This window comes from Numida meleagris, chromosome 7, assembly GCF_002078875.1.
Source record: "Numida meleagris isolate 19003 breed g44 Domestic line chromosome 7, NumMel1.0, whole genome shotgun sequence".
Lineage (NCBI taxonomy): Eukaryota > Metazoa > Chordata > Aves > Galliformes > Numididae > Numida > Numida meleagris.
Window position 1 is genome coordinate 28,782,077 of NC_034415.1, and position 14,629 is coordinate 28,796,705.

The following is a 14,629-nucleotide window of genomic DNA, read 5'->3' on the forward strand; positions in this document are numbered from 1 at the left end:
TGCACTGTTCTGCGGAGCCACTTCTACAGAACGCAGCGGAGGCATCATTGGAGATGCACCTTGGTATTAGAGCTGATGAATAATGAATGGGTGCCAGGCTTTCAAGTGCATGTGTGGTGTCAGTGGGCATTTGTCACTCTGCACATCCCTCGGAGCACATCCCAGCCCCCTGCTGCCACACAGCCCCTCCGGTGGGCCTTACCCTATATCCCGCCCATGTCTCTGATGCTGTAAGCTTACAAACAAGCTCATTGGTGCAATGCCAGCCTGGGTGTTTTTTTCTTTTGGCTTAACCAGAAGCTCTTGTATCAGCTGGCAATGAACACGGACATGGCTATGGTGAGGTGGTACCAAGCCATCCACCAAACCCTCCCCTAAGCAGCTGGAAGCCCCTATGGTGCTCACGAAAGGATGTGTACACAGCTCTTCCCATGGGCTGAAAGGCTGTTCTTTGGGTTTACTATTGCTGGGAGCAGCACTGAGATGCTTCCTCACATCCCTCACTTTTCCAGGTAGGGAAATCCCATAATGGCACTGCCATGGGCTGGGCAGAAGATGGGCCAGGAGGGAATGTGCAGAGCTCCTCCTTGTTGGTCTTCAGTATTGCCCACTTGCAGTGCTTCAAACCTATAGCATGCCTGTTGAAATGCATGTTAAGGGTATGCAATACTCCCCTCCCTGGTGAGGTTTTCTGGGAGATGGTGGCATTTGTAAATATGCCTGAGATGGGCTCATCTGGGGCACTTCTTATAGAACCATAGAATCATTCCGGTTGGAAAAGACTGAGATCCCCACCCCCACCACTCCCACTGACCGTGCCCCTAAGCACCTTTCAGTCCCTCCAAGTGTGCCTTTCCAGATGGGGAAGGAGGTGGGTTTTAGTACAGCTCCTTGGAGTTTTGCAGGGTGTTGCCTTGGTCTTGACTCTAGTGCAGAAGAAACCAGTGTGATTTATTAATGATGTCCCTAATGCTGTGTTTGCACAGCTCCTTCCACCTGGGATCTGGAGCCCCTCCAGGCAGCGTGGCTGCAGTCTGGGAGCAGGTGCTGGGAGGGGGCTCAGGGCCTCCCTTTTGGGTCAGGCCTCCTCAGCTACTTCTTAGTTATGCATTCCCATGGTTAGTCACCTCTTTAAAATACAAGTATTTGATGGCAGACCATAAAAGAATGGGATGGTTATGGGATCTGGAAAGAAGGCCCGTGTTCTGCTTAATTTTGGGTGTGAATCTTCCCCATGTGCAGATGCAAATGTGTATGTATTTCGTGTATGTACACGTTTCTTGATGACAGCATGGGCACAGAAGCGGGTGACACCTCTTCCTGATCTGTCCCTTGTCCCCAGGGAAGCTGCTCGTGTCCCATGCGGTGGGGACCTTGGTCAGAGAGCCTTTTCCTGACCGCACTGGGGGACACTGTCCATGGTGTCTGTGTGCCACGTGTCCTCCTGTGGCCACTCAGTGTTGAGGCGGTGTCTGGGTGCGCCCTCGTCTCCTGTTCCTGACCAACAAACAAAAAACCCTAAAGATAGCAATCTGAGCATCACCTGGGAGGGAGCACCTGTCCTGGGCGACGACTTGAATAGCACAGCAACCTTTAGAAGCACATCTGTGCTCGCCGCTCCTTTGCAAGGAGCCAGGAGCTGCTTCAGGCCCTGGCGTTGTTTGGGTGCCCGTCCAGATGTCATCACACCATGCATGACAGATGATGGTTGTACTGTGGCTGTGATTTGCTGAGGTCTTCGTGCCGTGCTGCAGGAAGGAGCGGCATAGATCAGTTGGGGAGCAATGAATATAAAAAGCCTTTTGTTGCAGCAAAGCAAGTCAGCTCCCACAGGTGAGTCCTGCAGCCCATAGAAGGGTTTTCCAGGAAATCTTTGGCAAATGAAACTTTTTCTGATGGGTTTTGCTTGCACCAGGAGAGAACGGAGTCTTGTCCTTGCCCTGCAAAAAAAAAAAATGCTGGTCCCCAAATACCTCTGGGTTTTGTCAGACCTTCTCACTTGGAGCCCAGGGCAGGCATGTGTCAGTCCAGAGGTTTTGTCTTCCCTCTGCTTTGGTTTTGCTGATCAAATGGAGAGTTATTCTTTCTGGAGCAAAGCAAGTACAGTCCCTTGGCTTGGAAACAGCAGCAGATTTCCCCGTGGTTGGACCCAGGGAAGTAATTCAGCAGGAGCAGGTGTGCGTGCGACAGGGAATGGGCACTGCCACATCCAGCTCCAAGGAAAATAAACAGCCCCCAAAAAACCCAGCGGCAAACCAACTGCAAGGCAAACTGACCATCTCCTGTTGCACGGTGCTTGGAGTTGATGCTGTCCCTCCCTAAAATGGCAGTCCCATGGGAGTTTTCCTTTTTCTTCCCACCCCTTCTCGCAGGTGCTTGGGGTCCTGAGGCTCCATGTGGTCATGGGTGTGTTCATCCCAGTGTGCAGACTGAGCAGCCCTAATGAATCAAAACATTTCAGTAGCTTTATTTTAATGCTTTTGTCATCGAAAGAAGAGCATTTTGGGCAACGATATTCTCACGGATGTTTCCTCTGTTGAAATGTACATTGTTTTCCTGAAGCTCTTCCTCCCAGGACCCCTCGCTGTCAGGGGACCAGGAGCATAGGGGACCTGTTGTCCCATCCATTGGGGCAGAGCAGGAGGCTGCTGGCATTGGGAGAATGAGATTCTTTTTCTTGTAGAGCTGTTAAGTCTTTGGTCTAGGAGATGTTTGCACAGTTCTTAAGATGAAGGTTGGAAAGCTTCAGAGTGTTAAATACGGAGTTGCACTTCTTGGATGTTGATTCATATGTATACGGGGAGTGGGGAGAAGATGATAGTAAATGAAAGGTGACTAATGCCCTGCTGCAGGGAGCTGCTAGGTTGGAAGGAGATCCCCAGCAAGCTGCAGCTGGTCCACCGTGGTTGGTGGTGCTGGGGAAGCACTCCCCCTTCCCTAAACATCTCTTTCCTTCCCCTAATTGTAGTTACATTTCCAGCAGATGGTGGGTCTATTATGTAACCGAGCAGAAGGCTTCGTTGCAAAATTTAGCCAAATCGGGCTCTTCTTCAGATAAGGCCAAACAACATCTCAGTTCAGTTGTTCTCTTCCCTCCCTGTTCTACTTTGGGTTTGGAGGCCAATGTTATTCTAGGGGGGTGAGATGGGTGGAAATCTCCCTGTGTTATTAATAACTTGCTTGGTGGGAAAGCTGGGAGATGAGATGAAGCCAAACTGGGGCTGTTCTGCAAAGGTGTGGGGTTAGTGCCTGGGGCTGGGCCACTGCATTGCCTCCAGCCCTCCTAGCACTGACCCCAAGGCTTCATCAGCAGCACCAAGGAGAGCTGCCAGAACCTGGTGCTGCCGAGGCTTGGCCCTGTTGTTGGCCAACCAAGCACCTAGCTGTAGGGGATCAGGAGCCTGACGATCCTCTTGTGTTGTGATAATTCAAGTCCAGTGGGTTGTGATGAGCTGCAGAAAGCCAGCACTGGGGAGTGTTTGTTGCGTCCAACGAGGAGTGAGATGCTCCTGGGAAAGCAGAAAATAACTTCAGTTGGAGGGCATGAACAAGCTTGGAGGCAGAGCAGAGGAGAGCAGCAGCCCAGCTTGGTGGTAGCTCCAAGTTGTTAAAGTGCTAAAACCCCTAGCTGGGTGCACTCATTGCAGGGTGTTAGGATGCTCTCAGGGACAGCTTTTCCTCCAGAAAATGGGAGGGAAGTCCCAGATCTACTGTTCCAAGTGATGCTGTGCCAGTACCCACAGCTGTGGCTGCCGAGGGCTGCGTTCCCCTGTTCCCAGCGGGTCAGTGCTGCTGTAAATATGAGCACTGTGCTGAACCACTGCACCAGCCTTCTGATTTAAGTAGGATTTTGTTTTTTCTTCTTTTATTTACCCCAAAGAAGGGTTTCCCTGCTGCCTGCAGCGCAGCAAGGGAATGTATCTCTAAGACAGTAAGGTCGGAAATACTTACTGTGAAATACACAGTTGAGCAAGTTAACGAGTGTTCACTTAACAAAAGAAAGGTGTAAGCAAGCTCACACATTGCCTGCAGTGTCCTGCTGGGGGTTTCTTTAAACCTTGTTTATGATTTAGAGCTGACAACTGGGTAAGCAACCTCTTGGGGGATTTATTTGGAGCATAACGTGAATATTGCGTTCTTATCCTCCTACCTACAGGACTGAAAAAACGTACAAGGAAGGCCTTTGGTATACGCAAGAAAGAAAAGGACACTGATTCCACGTAAGTCAATGAGATATAAAATGCATTAATAAGTAATGATGGCAGGACAGCGGTGCCAGGGCAGGAAGGAGCTGGGTGCGTCGGGGACATCTGTCATCCTCGAGTCACAGCTCGTGGCAATGACTGCATCAGGGCTATTTCCCCCATGCACGCAGAGGCCCATGCGTGGTGACAGCGAGCGGTGATCAGGAGCCCATCGCTCCTCTGGGAGCTGCAGCAGATTAATCTCTGCCCAAAGTCCTGATGTGTGCATCTGCTGGAATCTGTTCAGATGCAAATCCCATTGAAACAGGAGAGCCCTTGGCGGGCAGCGCTGGCACGGAGCTCGCCTTCGCTGCTGGAGGGGCTTCGGGTCCCAGGGCCACATCTGGGGGTGACTGGGCCATGCCCAGCAAAGGGGGAAGGCTATAGTGAGGGAAATGGGAGATGAGCCCTATGATGGGAGAGGAGCACGCATGCGTGTAATGGAGAAGTTTGACAAAAAGGCGTTAATCTCCATCACATTAGCCCAGCCTAGCAGCAGCTCCCTTCAGGTTTTCTGTGGTGCCATGAGTCAGACATTAATTTGTGGAAAATCTCTGACAACACATAAATGTGGGGCTGCGTTGGAGGTGAGGACTGGGCCTGGCTCCAGCAAATGCATCTGTCCCTTTGCTAAGCAGCTCCACACCCTGGGCTGCCACTGGGTCCGGTGTTGCCCTGCGGGGCCGCTTGCTGTTGCCCCATGGCCAGAGCCCCCAGATGTGGGGATGGAGGTTTTCGGCTCCATCCCTTTTCAAACCCATCCAAAAACGAAACGATAATACTTCTGGCAGGGAGTGATCTTGCTGGATGGAGTCTGAATTACTCCTATGCAACTCCTATCCACTCCTGCAGCACAGAAGCACTTGTACTGATGTGCGTGCATGCCTATGTGTTGTCCTATAACACGAGGGCACAGCCGTGCAGGGTTTCTGGGGAGCACCCCAACAGTTTGGCTTTGCTGGTAACGCCGTAGTGACAGCTCTAGTTGCTGTGGGAGCATCCAGAGCGCAATTTCTGCATTTCCTCGAGCGGGGCTGTGCTGGAGCTAACCCAGGTGCCTTTTCTGTTCCTTGCAGGGGGTCACCGGACAGGGACGGCATCGTAAGTACCACGCAGCGCTGCTCTGCATTAGCAGCTTTCTCCTCCATTGGCCATCACGGGGCGCTTATTTTCTATATTAAAAAGGAAGCGGCTCACAAAATAAGTGTCAAAGTCCTGACGAAGCTGTTTAAATTATAATAATAATAATAATAATTCAGGACTCTGTACAAAAATGACGCAGTGAAAATAGCCGGCAGGTGCCGTGCACCCCCCGTGGCGGCTCAGGTGCTCGGAGATCCCAGCTCCCGCTGAGCGCAATCGGCTCAGGGCAGATTTTCAGTGCAAGGGGTTAAGGGTAAATTGCCACGCACCTGTTTCTGATATCGGTTTGTTTTCTATATTAAACCGAAATGAAGATGATAGCCGTTCTCGAGATGCTGCTGCTTTTCTGGGTTTGGGGTAGAAATGCCCTGCTAGAAGCAGGCAGTGCGAGGAGCGCTTTAGCCGCTTGATTTCCAATTTACAGTTAAGAATGTTGGGCTCAGACTGGGTCTGTGTTGATTCAGGCATTAGAGGCTTAAAATAAGCCCCAGGAAGACATTCAGCAGGAGAGCAGCACTGCGTGCCCAGCCCACTGCCAGACATGTGGCATCATACCGACATCAGGGTGCCAAATTGCTCCTTTAGAGATGTGTCATCTCATTTCCTACATATCACCCAAGATCCTTGGCTTAGGGCTCATCCACCTTCTTCTGCCATTCGTTAGTGGCTGCTAATTAGTGATTAAGAAGTCTGCAGCTCAGGTAGTGCTTCAATCAAGGCTCTATTCAGCAGTTAAAACAAATAAAACCCCGGAAAACGCAATGAAATAAATTCCTGCGTGTCACAAAACTCTGTAGTGAATAAAACTGCTGCGTTGAGCAATGCCAAGTTTAATTTTGGAGAATGAAAACCCAGCTGACAGCTCCTTGGGCATGGCTGATGGTAGCGCTACGTGCAGATGGGGCTGGGGACCAGATCTCTAAGCTGGAAGCAGCCTGCGGGTGAGCAGGGCTGGGCCTCCCAAACACCGCCTCCAGCCCTCGCCAGCAGCTGATGCTTTTTCCATCAGATGTGTAGTTTGGGGTTTCCAGGTGGTTTGCTTTCTTGTAGGACAGGCAGGGTTTCCAGGGCTCCAGGAAGCAGGAAAGTGATTCCTTTACATTTCTTTTTTCTATGTAATGAGAGCACTGAGTATACTGAAACAGGCATTGGAGGATGGAGAGGTTTAAATTTCCATCCTGTAGCATGTTCTTGCTGAAAGCCGCGTTGTGGTGGGGATGACGGCCCTGCTGCCAACCTGACTGCTGAATATGGCCCTTCTGCGGGGTCCTCCCGTCCTTGAAGACCCCACAGTGTTTGCTGATTCATTTGTTCTTCTATTTAAAACCAACCAACTGCCTGGTTGGTTTGACAAACCTGGTTTGGTTATGACAAACCCAGCCTGGGCAGGAGCACAGAGCCATCAGCACTGTGCTCCTTGCCCTTGAGAAATGCCCTCTTTAAGGGAGCTTAAACCCAAGGGATGGTTTAAAGAGAGCTCCAGAGCTGGGGCTTTGCTTGGCTCGTGTTGAGGTAGAGTCGCACCACATAGATGCACAAACATGTGTATATATACTCTGCTCTCCTTTTTTTCCTTCATTTTAAATGTTGAAATCTTGTTTTCCCATGTGTTACAGAAGAAAACGAATGGGGCCCCCAATGGATTTTATGCAGAGATCGACTGGGACAGATACGTAAGTGTCTGAGGGCTCTGCCCCTGCCATGGGCAGTGCTCTGTGTGAGCCATGTCCCCAGCCCCACTCTGGTCCCTCCACTTCAAATCTGAGGCATACTGAATGAAAATAATGACTTCAGAGACATCGTTACAGATGTGTAAGGAAACCTAATCCTGCTCTGATGTGTATTCTGGACCTTTTTTAAAGAAAAGAGTACTTAAGGACATGGTTTAGTGGGCATGGTGGGGATGCGTTGATGGTTGGACTAGATGATCATAGAGTACTTTTCCAAACTTAATGTTTCTATGTGGTGCCAATAAATTGAGAACTGATCCAGAAGATAGGCCTATAAAATGGTCCAGAAACCAGGTGACCCATGTGCCCATCTGTAAAGGACCAGCCATCCCTCTGTAGGTGAGGAGAGCACTGCCCTGTGCCTCGAGGACGTTGAGTCCAACCAAAGATAAACCTGGCTTGCAATTGGGTGTTGCAAAAAAAAAAAATTTAGTATTGTGACAACAACAACAAAAACCTCCCAGCAGCAATGTTGACCCTTTGTGTTTTGTGCCCCACGCAGAACTCTCCAGAGCTTGATGAGGAGGGCTACAGCATCCGGCCAGAGGAGCCAGGCTATATCCTTTGCTGTGGACTTGGCCTCTCGGCTTATGATCTGTAAGATGAGCTGGGGTTCACAGGAAGACCACTGACTTATGGTTTTTTTTAATTTATTTTCCTCTTTTATTCTCCTTTGAGCTGTTACTCTGCAGCCCAAACCAGCTCCCAGAGAGTGTTATCTGTGGCAGTGGAACAGGAGGCAAGTTTTATTGCGTTTGATCTGTGCTCTGACTTGAACAGGAGCACAATGCTGGGCGCTGGCTTTCCTGGGCAATCTGATGCACTCTACTTCATTATGATCTATAGGTCCATAATGAATCCCTGTAAAGGGCAGGGAAACAAGGACACAGCCTATGCATGCTGCATGTGCGCCAAGCTCAGGGCAAGTAGCATCCTGCTCACAGCTGTAGGAGGGTGAGTGAAAAATGAGATTTCCCCTTCTGCTGCTGGAGGACCGTATCCCCATCAGAGCCAAGGGAGGATGGCCATGCACTGACACAGACCCTGCTCAGCTGCAGCAGAGCGGTCTTCGTGCCCACTTGCACATGGGTAGTGTAGGAGGACTTGTCCCTACAGCTTCTCCTGCCATTGAGGTCAGGGATGAGTGCTTCAGAAATGCTTAATTCCCATTTTTCAGTGAGATGCAGCATTTGACCGATTGCTGAGCTGTAGGGAGCTCCTGATCTCCGAGCAAGCTTCCTTAGCTGCTCTGCACCCACCAAAGGGAAGCACTTCTACTCCTCCAGTGAGTCCGAGGAGGAGGAGGAGGCCCACAAGAAGTACAACATCAAGATCAAGCCTCTGCAGGCTAAGGACATCCTGAAGAGCGCGGCGACGGTGGACGAGCTGAAGGCGTCTGTAGGCAACATTGCACTTTCTCCATCCCCTGTGGTGAGTTGCCCATGTCCCCAGCTCTTCTCCCACTTGCTTGCTTCAGCCCAGGGAGCCCCCTCCCTTGGGTGCAAGTTGGGAAATGTGGCTCTTAGTCCTTATCAACTGGATCCTTAGATAGTGGTGGTGGGGATTGTTCGTGATGCTTGAGCTGGTTCCCGGCATAGGGGAGTGTCTGTGGGGTTCTCCATAGTGCTGCTGTAGGATGCTTCCCAACCGGGGCTGTCTGAAAGGAATGGTTGTGTCTGCTCCCCAGTATGAGTGCTGCTACCTGCTGGTTTTCCTAAGGCTTGTTGAGATTGTCATCGCATCCCAATCTGTTCTGCTGGGAACAGATCTGTGGGTTCTCCTTTTATCAATGGGCTTCAGAGTGGTCTATGGAGTCACTACAGCTGAAGCTCTTTGGAGTTTATCCTCAGTCCTCATCTGAAGTGTGAATCGGTCTCAAATAGAAGCCAAGGTGAAATAAAATCCCCATTTTATTTCTCCTTCCCAAATCAATGCAATTTCACCAAGCTCATGGAAAGGCACCGAGAGAAGCTGATGTCTTCTGTTCATAGGTGCAAACCTTTTAGTTCTGTGTCAGCCCCTTATAGAAAGTATCTTATTTTCTCTTTCTATTTTCTATTTTTTCTGCATTCTTTTAGAGGAAAAGTCCGGTAAGAAATTATTTATTTTCGCTTACAAACTTTTAATACAGCCCTGACTTGTGTCCTCTGCTTTCCTGGCACCTTTTCTGCATGCGTCTGGAATTAGAATGTAAAGGCAAATAACAAATCCAACCATTCTGGAAGGTGTAATGTTCATTGCTGTCTCTCACCCTTGGGTTTACCTTGTTGGGTGGAGCAGGGTGCCCAGAGAGGCGGTGATGCTCCATCCCTGCAGACACCCAAGGTCAAGGGATGGGGCTCTGAGCACCTGGTGGAGCTGTGGGTGTCCCTGTTTGTTGTGGGGAGTGGCACCAGATGGCCTTCAGAGGGCCCTTCCAACTCAAATGGTGGTTCTGTGATTCCATGGATAAGAGCTTGGTTGTGTTTCCTTGGGATGTGCGTAGCCCATGTGGGGCGTTCCATGTGCTCTGTGGGAAGGCTGGGGCTGGTGTTGGACGAGATGTGCAAGGGCACAGCTTTCCCTGAGCGAGTTTTACGCACGTCCTTGTGCACCAGCATGTAGTGGAAGGCAGGAAAAGCGCATCCGTGGTTTGTGGCCATGGTGCTGCTGCGTGCAGCTGTGATGGTGTCCCCATAAGGACTTGGGCAAATTCCCTCTGTTTGGGGGTGCTGGGCTCCCCTTCCACTTGTACCCCATTGCAGGAGCTGACCTGGGGCACCAGGATCCTAAAGGATTCAGCTGCCAATATATCCATACCCAAGTGCATCAGAAGGGCAGGCATGGGGCGTGATGTGTGCCTGCCTTCTGGGGTCTGTGTCAGCCAGCACTGCAGCACAGAGGAGCCCCAAAACACCCCGAGGGCAGCTCTGCATGGACACTGCCTTCCTTGGAGGCAGAGAAAGAGATGGCTGCGTGTCAGCGCAGGGCTGCTTGAGAAGCTGGGGAAGAGTATTCCAAGGGTCCCAATCTTGCATCCCCAAGCTGGGATGCTCCCTGTCCCTGGGATGCCAACCCAGGCATGATGCCACATCGGTGCTGACGCATCCCTCTCTGACCAGGTGTCTGTTCTCTCTCCCTTCTCGCTGACCACAGCGGCGCAGCCCGGTAAGCTCCTTCCTTGCACCCTTCCTTGCTGCCTTCAGCCACGTGTTTGTGCAAGTGGTGACGTTGCAGTGCTCTGGAGGGAGGAGATGGGGGGCTTTTACTGCATGCAGGTGCTGCGTGTTGTGTGGCCAGAGCAGGGCTTTAAGTTGCTTGCTGACCGTGTGTTATTTGGCTTAGATCAGTCTCCAGCCCGTTGGAGGTGAGGATTTTGTTTTCAGGCTGCCTCTAATGGGCACCTATTGGCTTGGAGTGACAGCTGTCAGCTGTGTGCCAGGGCAGCTGCGAACCCAAGGCTGCCAGGTGATGGGTTTACAGGACGCAAAATCCTCTTGCTAGGCTCTGTCTGCTCCCTGTGTGCTGGGAGCAAAACTGATTTCCTGGTGCATACGTGCGGGTGGGCATCTCTTGGCCACGCGCAGTAACTCTCCTCTCAGCCCATTTCTGCCCTGTGTGCTGTGCTGCCTCTGCGGGTTCTGTTCGGCGCTGATCGCGACGTGCCCGTGTCCCTGCACACCCCGCTGACCTCCTGTGTTTGTAATTCCAGGGGATGATTAAGAGGAATTTATCCAGTAAGTATGTCCTAAGTAATTAGTGCAGACAGCTTGGTGGTGGCGGCCTTTAAAATTAATTTAATAAAGGGAGGGGGAGGGTAGGTTTGCTGTGGCAGAAATGATGGCACCCAAATGTCCTCTTAAGGAAGGCCATATGGACATCCCTGGGGTGCCCTATAGCAGAAGCACAGCCATCTACTGTAGAAACAAGAGCTGAATTAAGCCCAGACCTTTCTCTGCCCGCATCTCGATAGTGGGCTTGGCATGGGACATGGGGGGAGATGTAGGGTGGGGGCACAGCTCTAACCCTGCTCTGTCTGACCCCACACAGGTGAGGAGATCGCACGGCCCCGGCGCTCCACACCCACACCGGACCCCAGCAGGTCAGTGCAGAGGATGTGTGTGTATATATACACACACACACACACACACACACAGAGCATACATCTGCAAAACCTCACTTGGGCATCACCCACAGCAAAGGCCCCGTAGTTCCCTGGAGTCGGTCAGCAGGGCTCTCCACTATGGCTACCACTGGGCATGGAATGATAGAATCATAGACTCACCAAGGTTGGAAAAGACCTACAAGATCACCCAGTCCAACCGTCCACCTCTCACCAATAGTTCTCAGTGGACCATGTCCCTCAACACAACGTCTAAACATTCCTTGAACACCTCCAGGGTCGGTGAGTCATCCAGGCGTGCCTTTAAGCACCCGAGCACACAATCAGTCACATGCGTACCAGGAGTCTAAACCACACCAGCTCCCTGCAGATACGTGTGTTTGTGCTCAAACACGGCTTCTCACGGAACGTGGTGTCGAGGATGGATACCCAAATCCCCTAGCAGCCACAGAAGGGTGCAGCTCGGGGCCGTGCCGCTGCCTGAATGCTGTGTCCCTCTGTCCTGCAGCAGGAAGCCCCCGGAGGACCCAGCTGCGCTGGCACCGCTCTTCGGGCCCCCGCTGGAGTCGGCGTTCGAGGAGCAGAAGCTGGACGGTGCGTTGGGGTTTGCACCCATATCTCGTAATTTAAGCTCTGCTTAAATCCTGGAGCACAGCTGTCCTGACCTGTGACTCTGCACGCATAGCCTAAGAGAAGCAGTGCACGATGCTTGGATGAGATATAGAAGAGTTGTTGGGTTTTTGTTCCCCGCCATCTGTGTAAATACGGTTGGGTCTCTTTGTTTAATACCTGGGTTATTTTCTGCATGTCCTGGAATTCCAGAGGATTTCTGTAATTAATTCAGCGTTTCACTTAATGCAATAAGCCTCCAAAGACGCAAATTGGCATTGTTTTGTTTGTCAAGCATCATGAGTGTCAAACTAATTGCGTGTCCTGTTTAAAAAGCAGGCAGCCCTGTAGTTATCCAACATTACAGGGAAAATAAATGCCTTTAATTAGCAAGGGGTTACCATCAGCGTTTAGGTTCCTCTCACTGCAAGCTTCAGATGAACTCACCTTATCTGCTCCTATCTGTACTTGTAGGAAAACAGCTTTATCATCACGACTGCACATGTATTTATTTGCTCTCTTTTCCCAGCTCCTCTGGACCAGCCCGAGATCTGGGGCTCCTTCCAGCCCAACAGCACCGAGTCCCCAAAGCTGCAGAGACCTTTTCCAACTGGAAGTAAGTTGACCAAAACCAAACGTGTGTATACATACCTGAACCCAAACCTTCTGTTGTTGCTGCTGGTCCTAGTTCGTGCTGGGAGAACAGCCCAGTGCTGTGCAGAGGGAGCAACAGGAAAGCAGTCCAAACCCTCCATGGTGATTATTTTCTGCCACCTTCCCAGAGTGCTCTGCCTTCAGCTGGGCATAGAGTTGGTTTCCCCATAGCACAAGGAGCCGGGGCAGGGTCAAGTTGGATACTGGGAGAAATCTCTTCTTCAGAGAGCAGTCAGCACTGCACAGGCTGCCTAGGAAGTGGGGATCCCCATCACTGGGGGTGTTCCAGCGCCAAGGGAATGTGGCACTGAGGGATGCAGGCAGTGGGCACTGGGGCGCGGGGGGGGGGGGCAGTTTGGAGGGCTTCTCCAATCCGAATGATTCCATGCTCTCCTCTCTTTGCCTCACAGCTCCACCACCACTGCCGCCCAAGAACGTCCCAGCCACGCCGCCGCGCACCGGCTCGCCCCTGACGGTGGCACTAGGTAAAGGCCAGGCGCACAGCTCCTAGCACGTGATGTAGCGCGGCCGGATCCGGACCCATGGGGTTGGTTCCCCCCAGGGCGTCCCATGCAGCGGCTGCATTTGAGACGTGGATTTGACCCCTGTGTGTCCTGTGTTGCGTCCGTGTTGTTTCAGCAGATGTTGTGTTCAGGGCAATGCTGCAAAGACGCCGCTGGTCCTGAGCTGGCGTTGCCCTGGCTCAGTTGCTGCTCTCTGCTCCTCATGCTGCTGGTGTCGGTCACTTCTAGGAGCAAAATACAAAGCCAGCCTTAAATCCTGCTCAGCACTGGTGATAAATAGCACGGCTGCCTCCCTCCCTCTCTGCCTAGAGCCATCTCACTTCTAGGCCTATGGAATAGTGGGTTTGAGCTGATCCTGCCTGCTGTGCCCTCTCAGGTTGTGAGCATGGAGATGCTGCACCAGGGAAGCTGAGCAAGGCACCGGAATGTAGCTGGAGGAAATCCAGTGCTTTATAAGCACGCAATGGATGGTGCTGCTTGCAGGGAGGGATTGCAGCTCCTGCTTCTCCAAGCCGTGCTGTGTGAGGCCAGGCATCCTCCTGCACAGCACGTGTGCAAGAAGAAGCAACCTCACTCCATGTCCCCGTGCTGCGAGCAGCGAGCAAAGCAGCAAACTGAGCTGGGACAGGAGCGTGGGCATTGCACTGTGCTGGGCTGTGTGATGGGTCCGTGCAGCCAGATGTGGTCGGTCATTAACAGTGCTTGTGTGGTGGTGGCAGCTCAGAGAGCCACCAGAGCTTCATCTGCTGCAGGCTGCAGCTGAAATACATACACCCGGTGTGCTGTCCTGTGCTGCATGCCCCTCGCCAGTGGGAGCGTCCAACCAGCATGTGTAAATGTATATATTTATATTGATGTGTGTATAAATATATATATATATGAATGGAGTGTGCTAGAGAGCTTCAGTTTGCTGTGCTTACTGTGTGAGTCTAATAGCCTACTAATAATTCCTGGTTGATGATAATGACGCTATTTAGCCATGACATAATGAAGGCTGCGTGCCAGCTGTAAATGGTGCGTGGAAAGGAGCGCCTTGTATGAGGCAACACACGGGGCCGGGTGGCTGCATGCTCTCCTGCGCAGTGTATGTATTTCAATCAAGTGTGCTTCAGGAATGACGTCCCCCAGCAGCCAATAAGCCACGTGCTTGGCAACGTGCTTTGAGCATCCCTCTAGAAAGCAGCTGGCGCCGAGCCCCGCGCCACTGCAGCCCTTTCAATGCTAAGCTTAAACCCACTGCTTTGACCACAGGAGGTGACCAGCCAGCCACGGAGGCCAAAAGTGACAAACCGCCATCAATCAATGACTTGGACAGCATTTTTGGCCCCGTGCTATCCCCCAAGTCTGTGGCTGCTCACGCGGAAAACAAGTGGGTCAATTTTTCCGATCCATCCCCGGAAAACACGACGGTGGTGCTGAGACCCCGGGAGCCGGCGGCGTCCCCCCCGGTGGCAATGGGCAGCCCAGGGGCTGAGCCGCCCCGCGCCTTGCCCTCCCCGCTGCGCCTGGACGAGCTGCAGAAGAAGGCTTTGGAGCAGCCCTACGCGAAAGAGGAGAACGCGGAGCCAGCGGTCGCCTCCCCCAGGGAATTTGGGCCGGGACAGAGAGCCACCCCGCCGCCCC

The 14,629-nt window shown here is 52.0% G+C and overlaps 1 protein-coding gene across 3 annotated transcripts in view; it reads left to right on the forward strand.

The window, feature by feature from the left end:
- The window catches only part of SGIP1 (SH3 domain GRB2 like endophilin interacting protein 1), a 37,506-nt gene that overhangs the window by 6,885 nt on the left and 15,992 nt on the right, over positions 1-14,629 (forward strand). For 2 of the 3 annotated variants that reach the window (XM_021404959.1, XM_021404960.1), the window contains exons 3-14: positions 4,157-4,220; positions 5,321-5,345; positions 7,004-7,060; positions 7,620-7,674; positions 8,373-8,548; positions 9,196-9,207; positions 10,253-10,264; positions 10,809-10,833; positions 11,147-11,198; positions 11,728-11,813; positions 12,358-12,444; positions 12,893-12,967. In XM_021404959.1, the coding sequence (XP_021260634.1) occupies positions 4,157-4,220; positions 5,321-5,345; positions 7,004-7,060; positions 7,620-7,674; positions 8,373-8,548; positions 9,196-9,207; positions 10,253-10,264; positions 10,809-10,833; positions 11,147-11,198; positions 11,728-11,813; positions 12,358-12,444; positions 12,893-12,967 (726 nt within the window). The remainder of the gene's footprint in view (positions 1-4,156; positions 4,221-5,320; positions 5,346-7,003; positions 7,061-7,619; positions 7,675-8,372; positions 8,549-9,195; positions 9,208-10,252; positions 10,265-10,808; positions 10,834-11,146; positions 11,199-11,727; positions 11,814-12,357; positions 12,445-12,892; positions 12,968-14,629) is intronic. The other variant, XM_021404961.1, reaches the window with a different exon arrangement.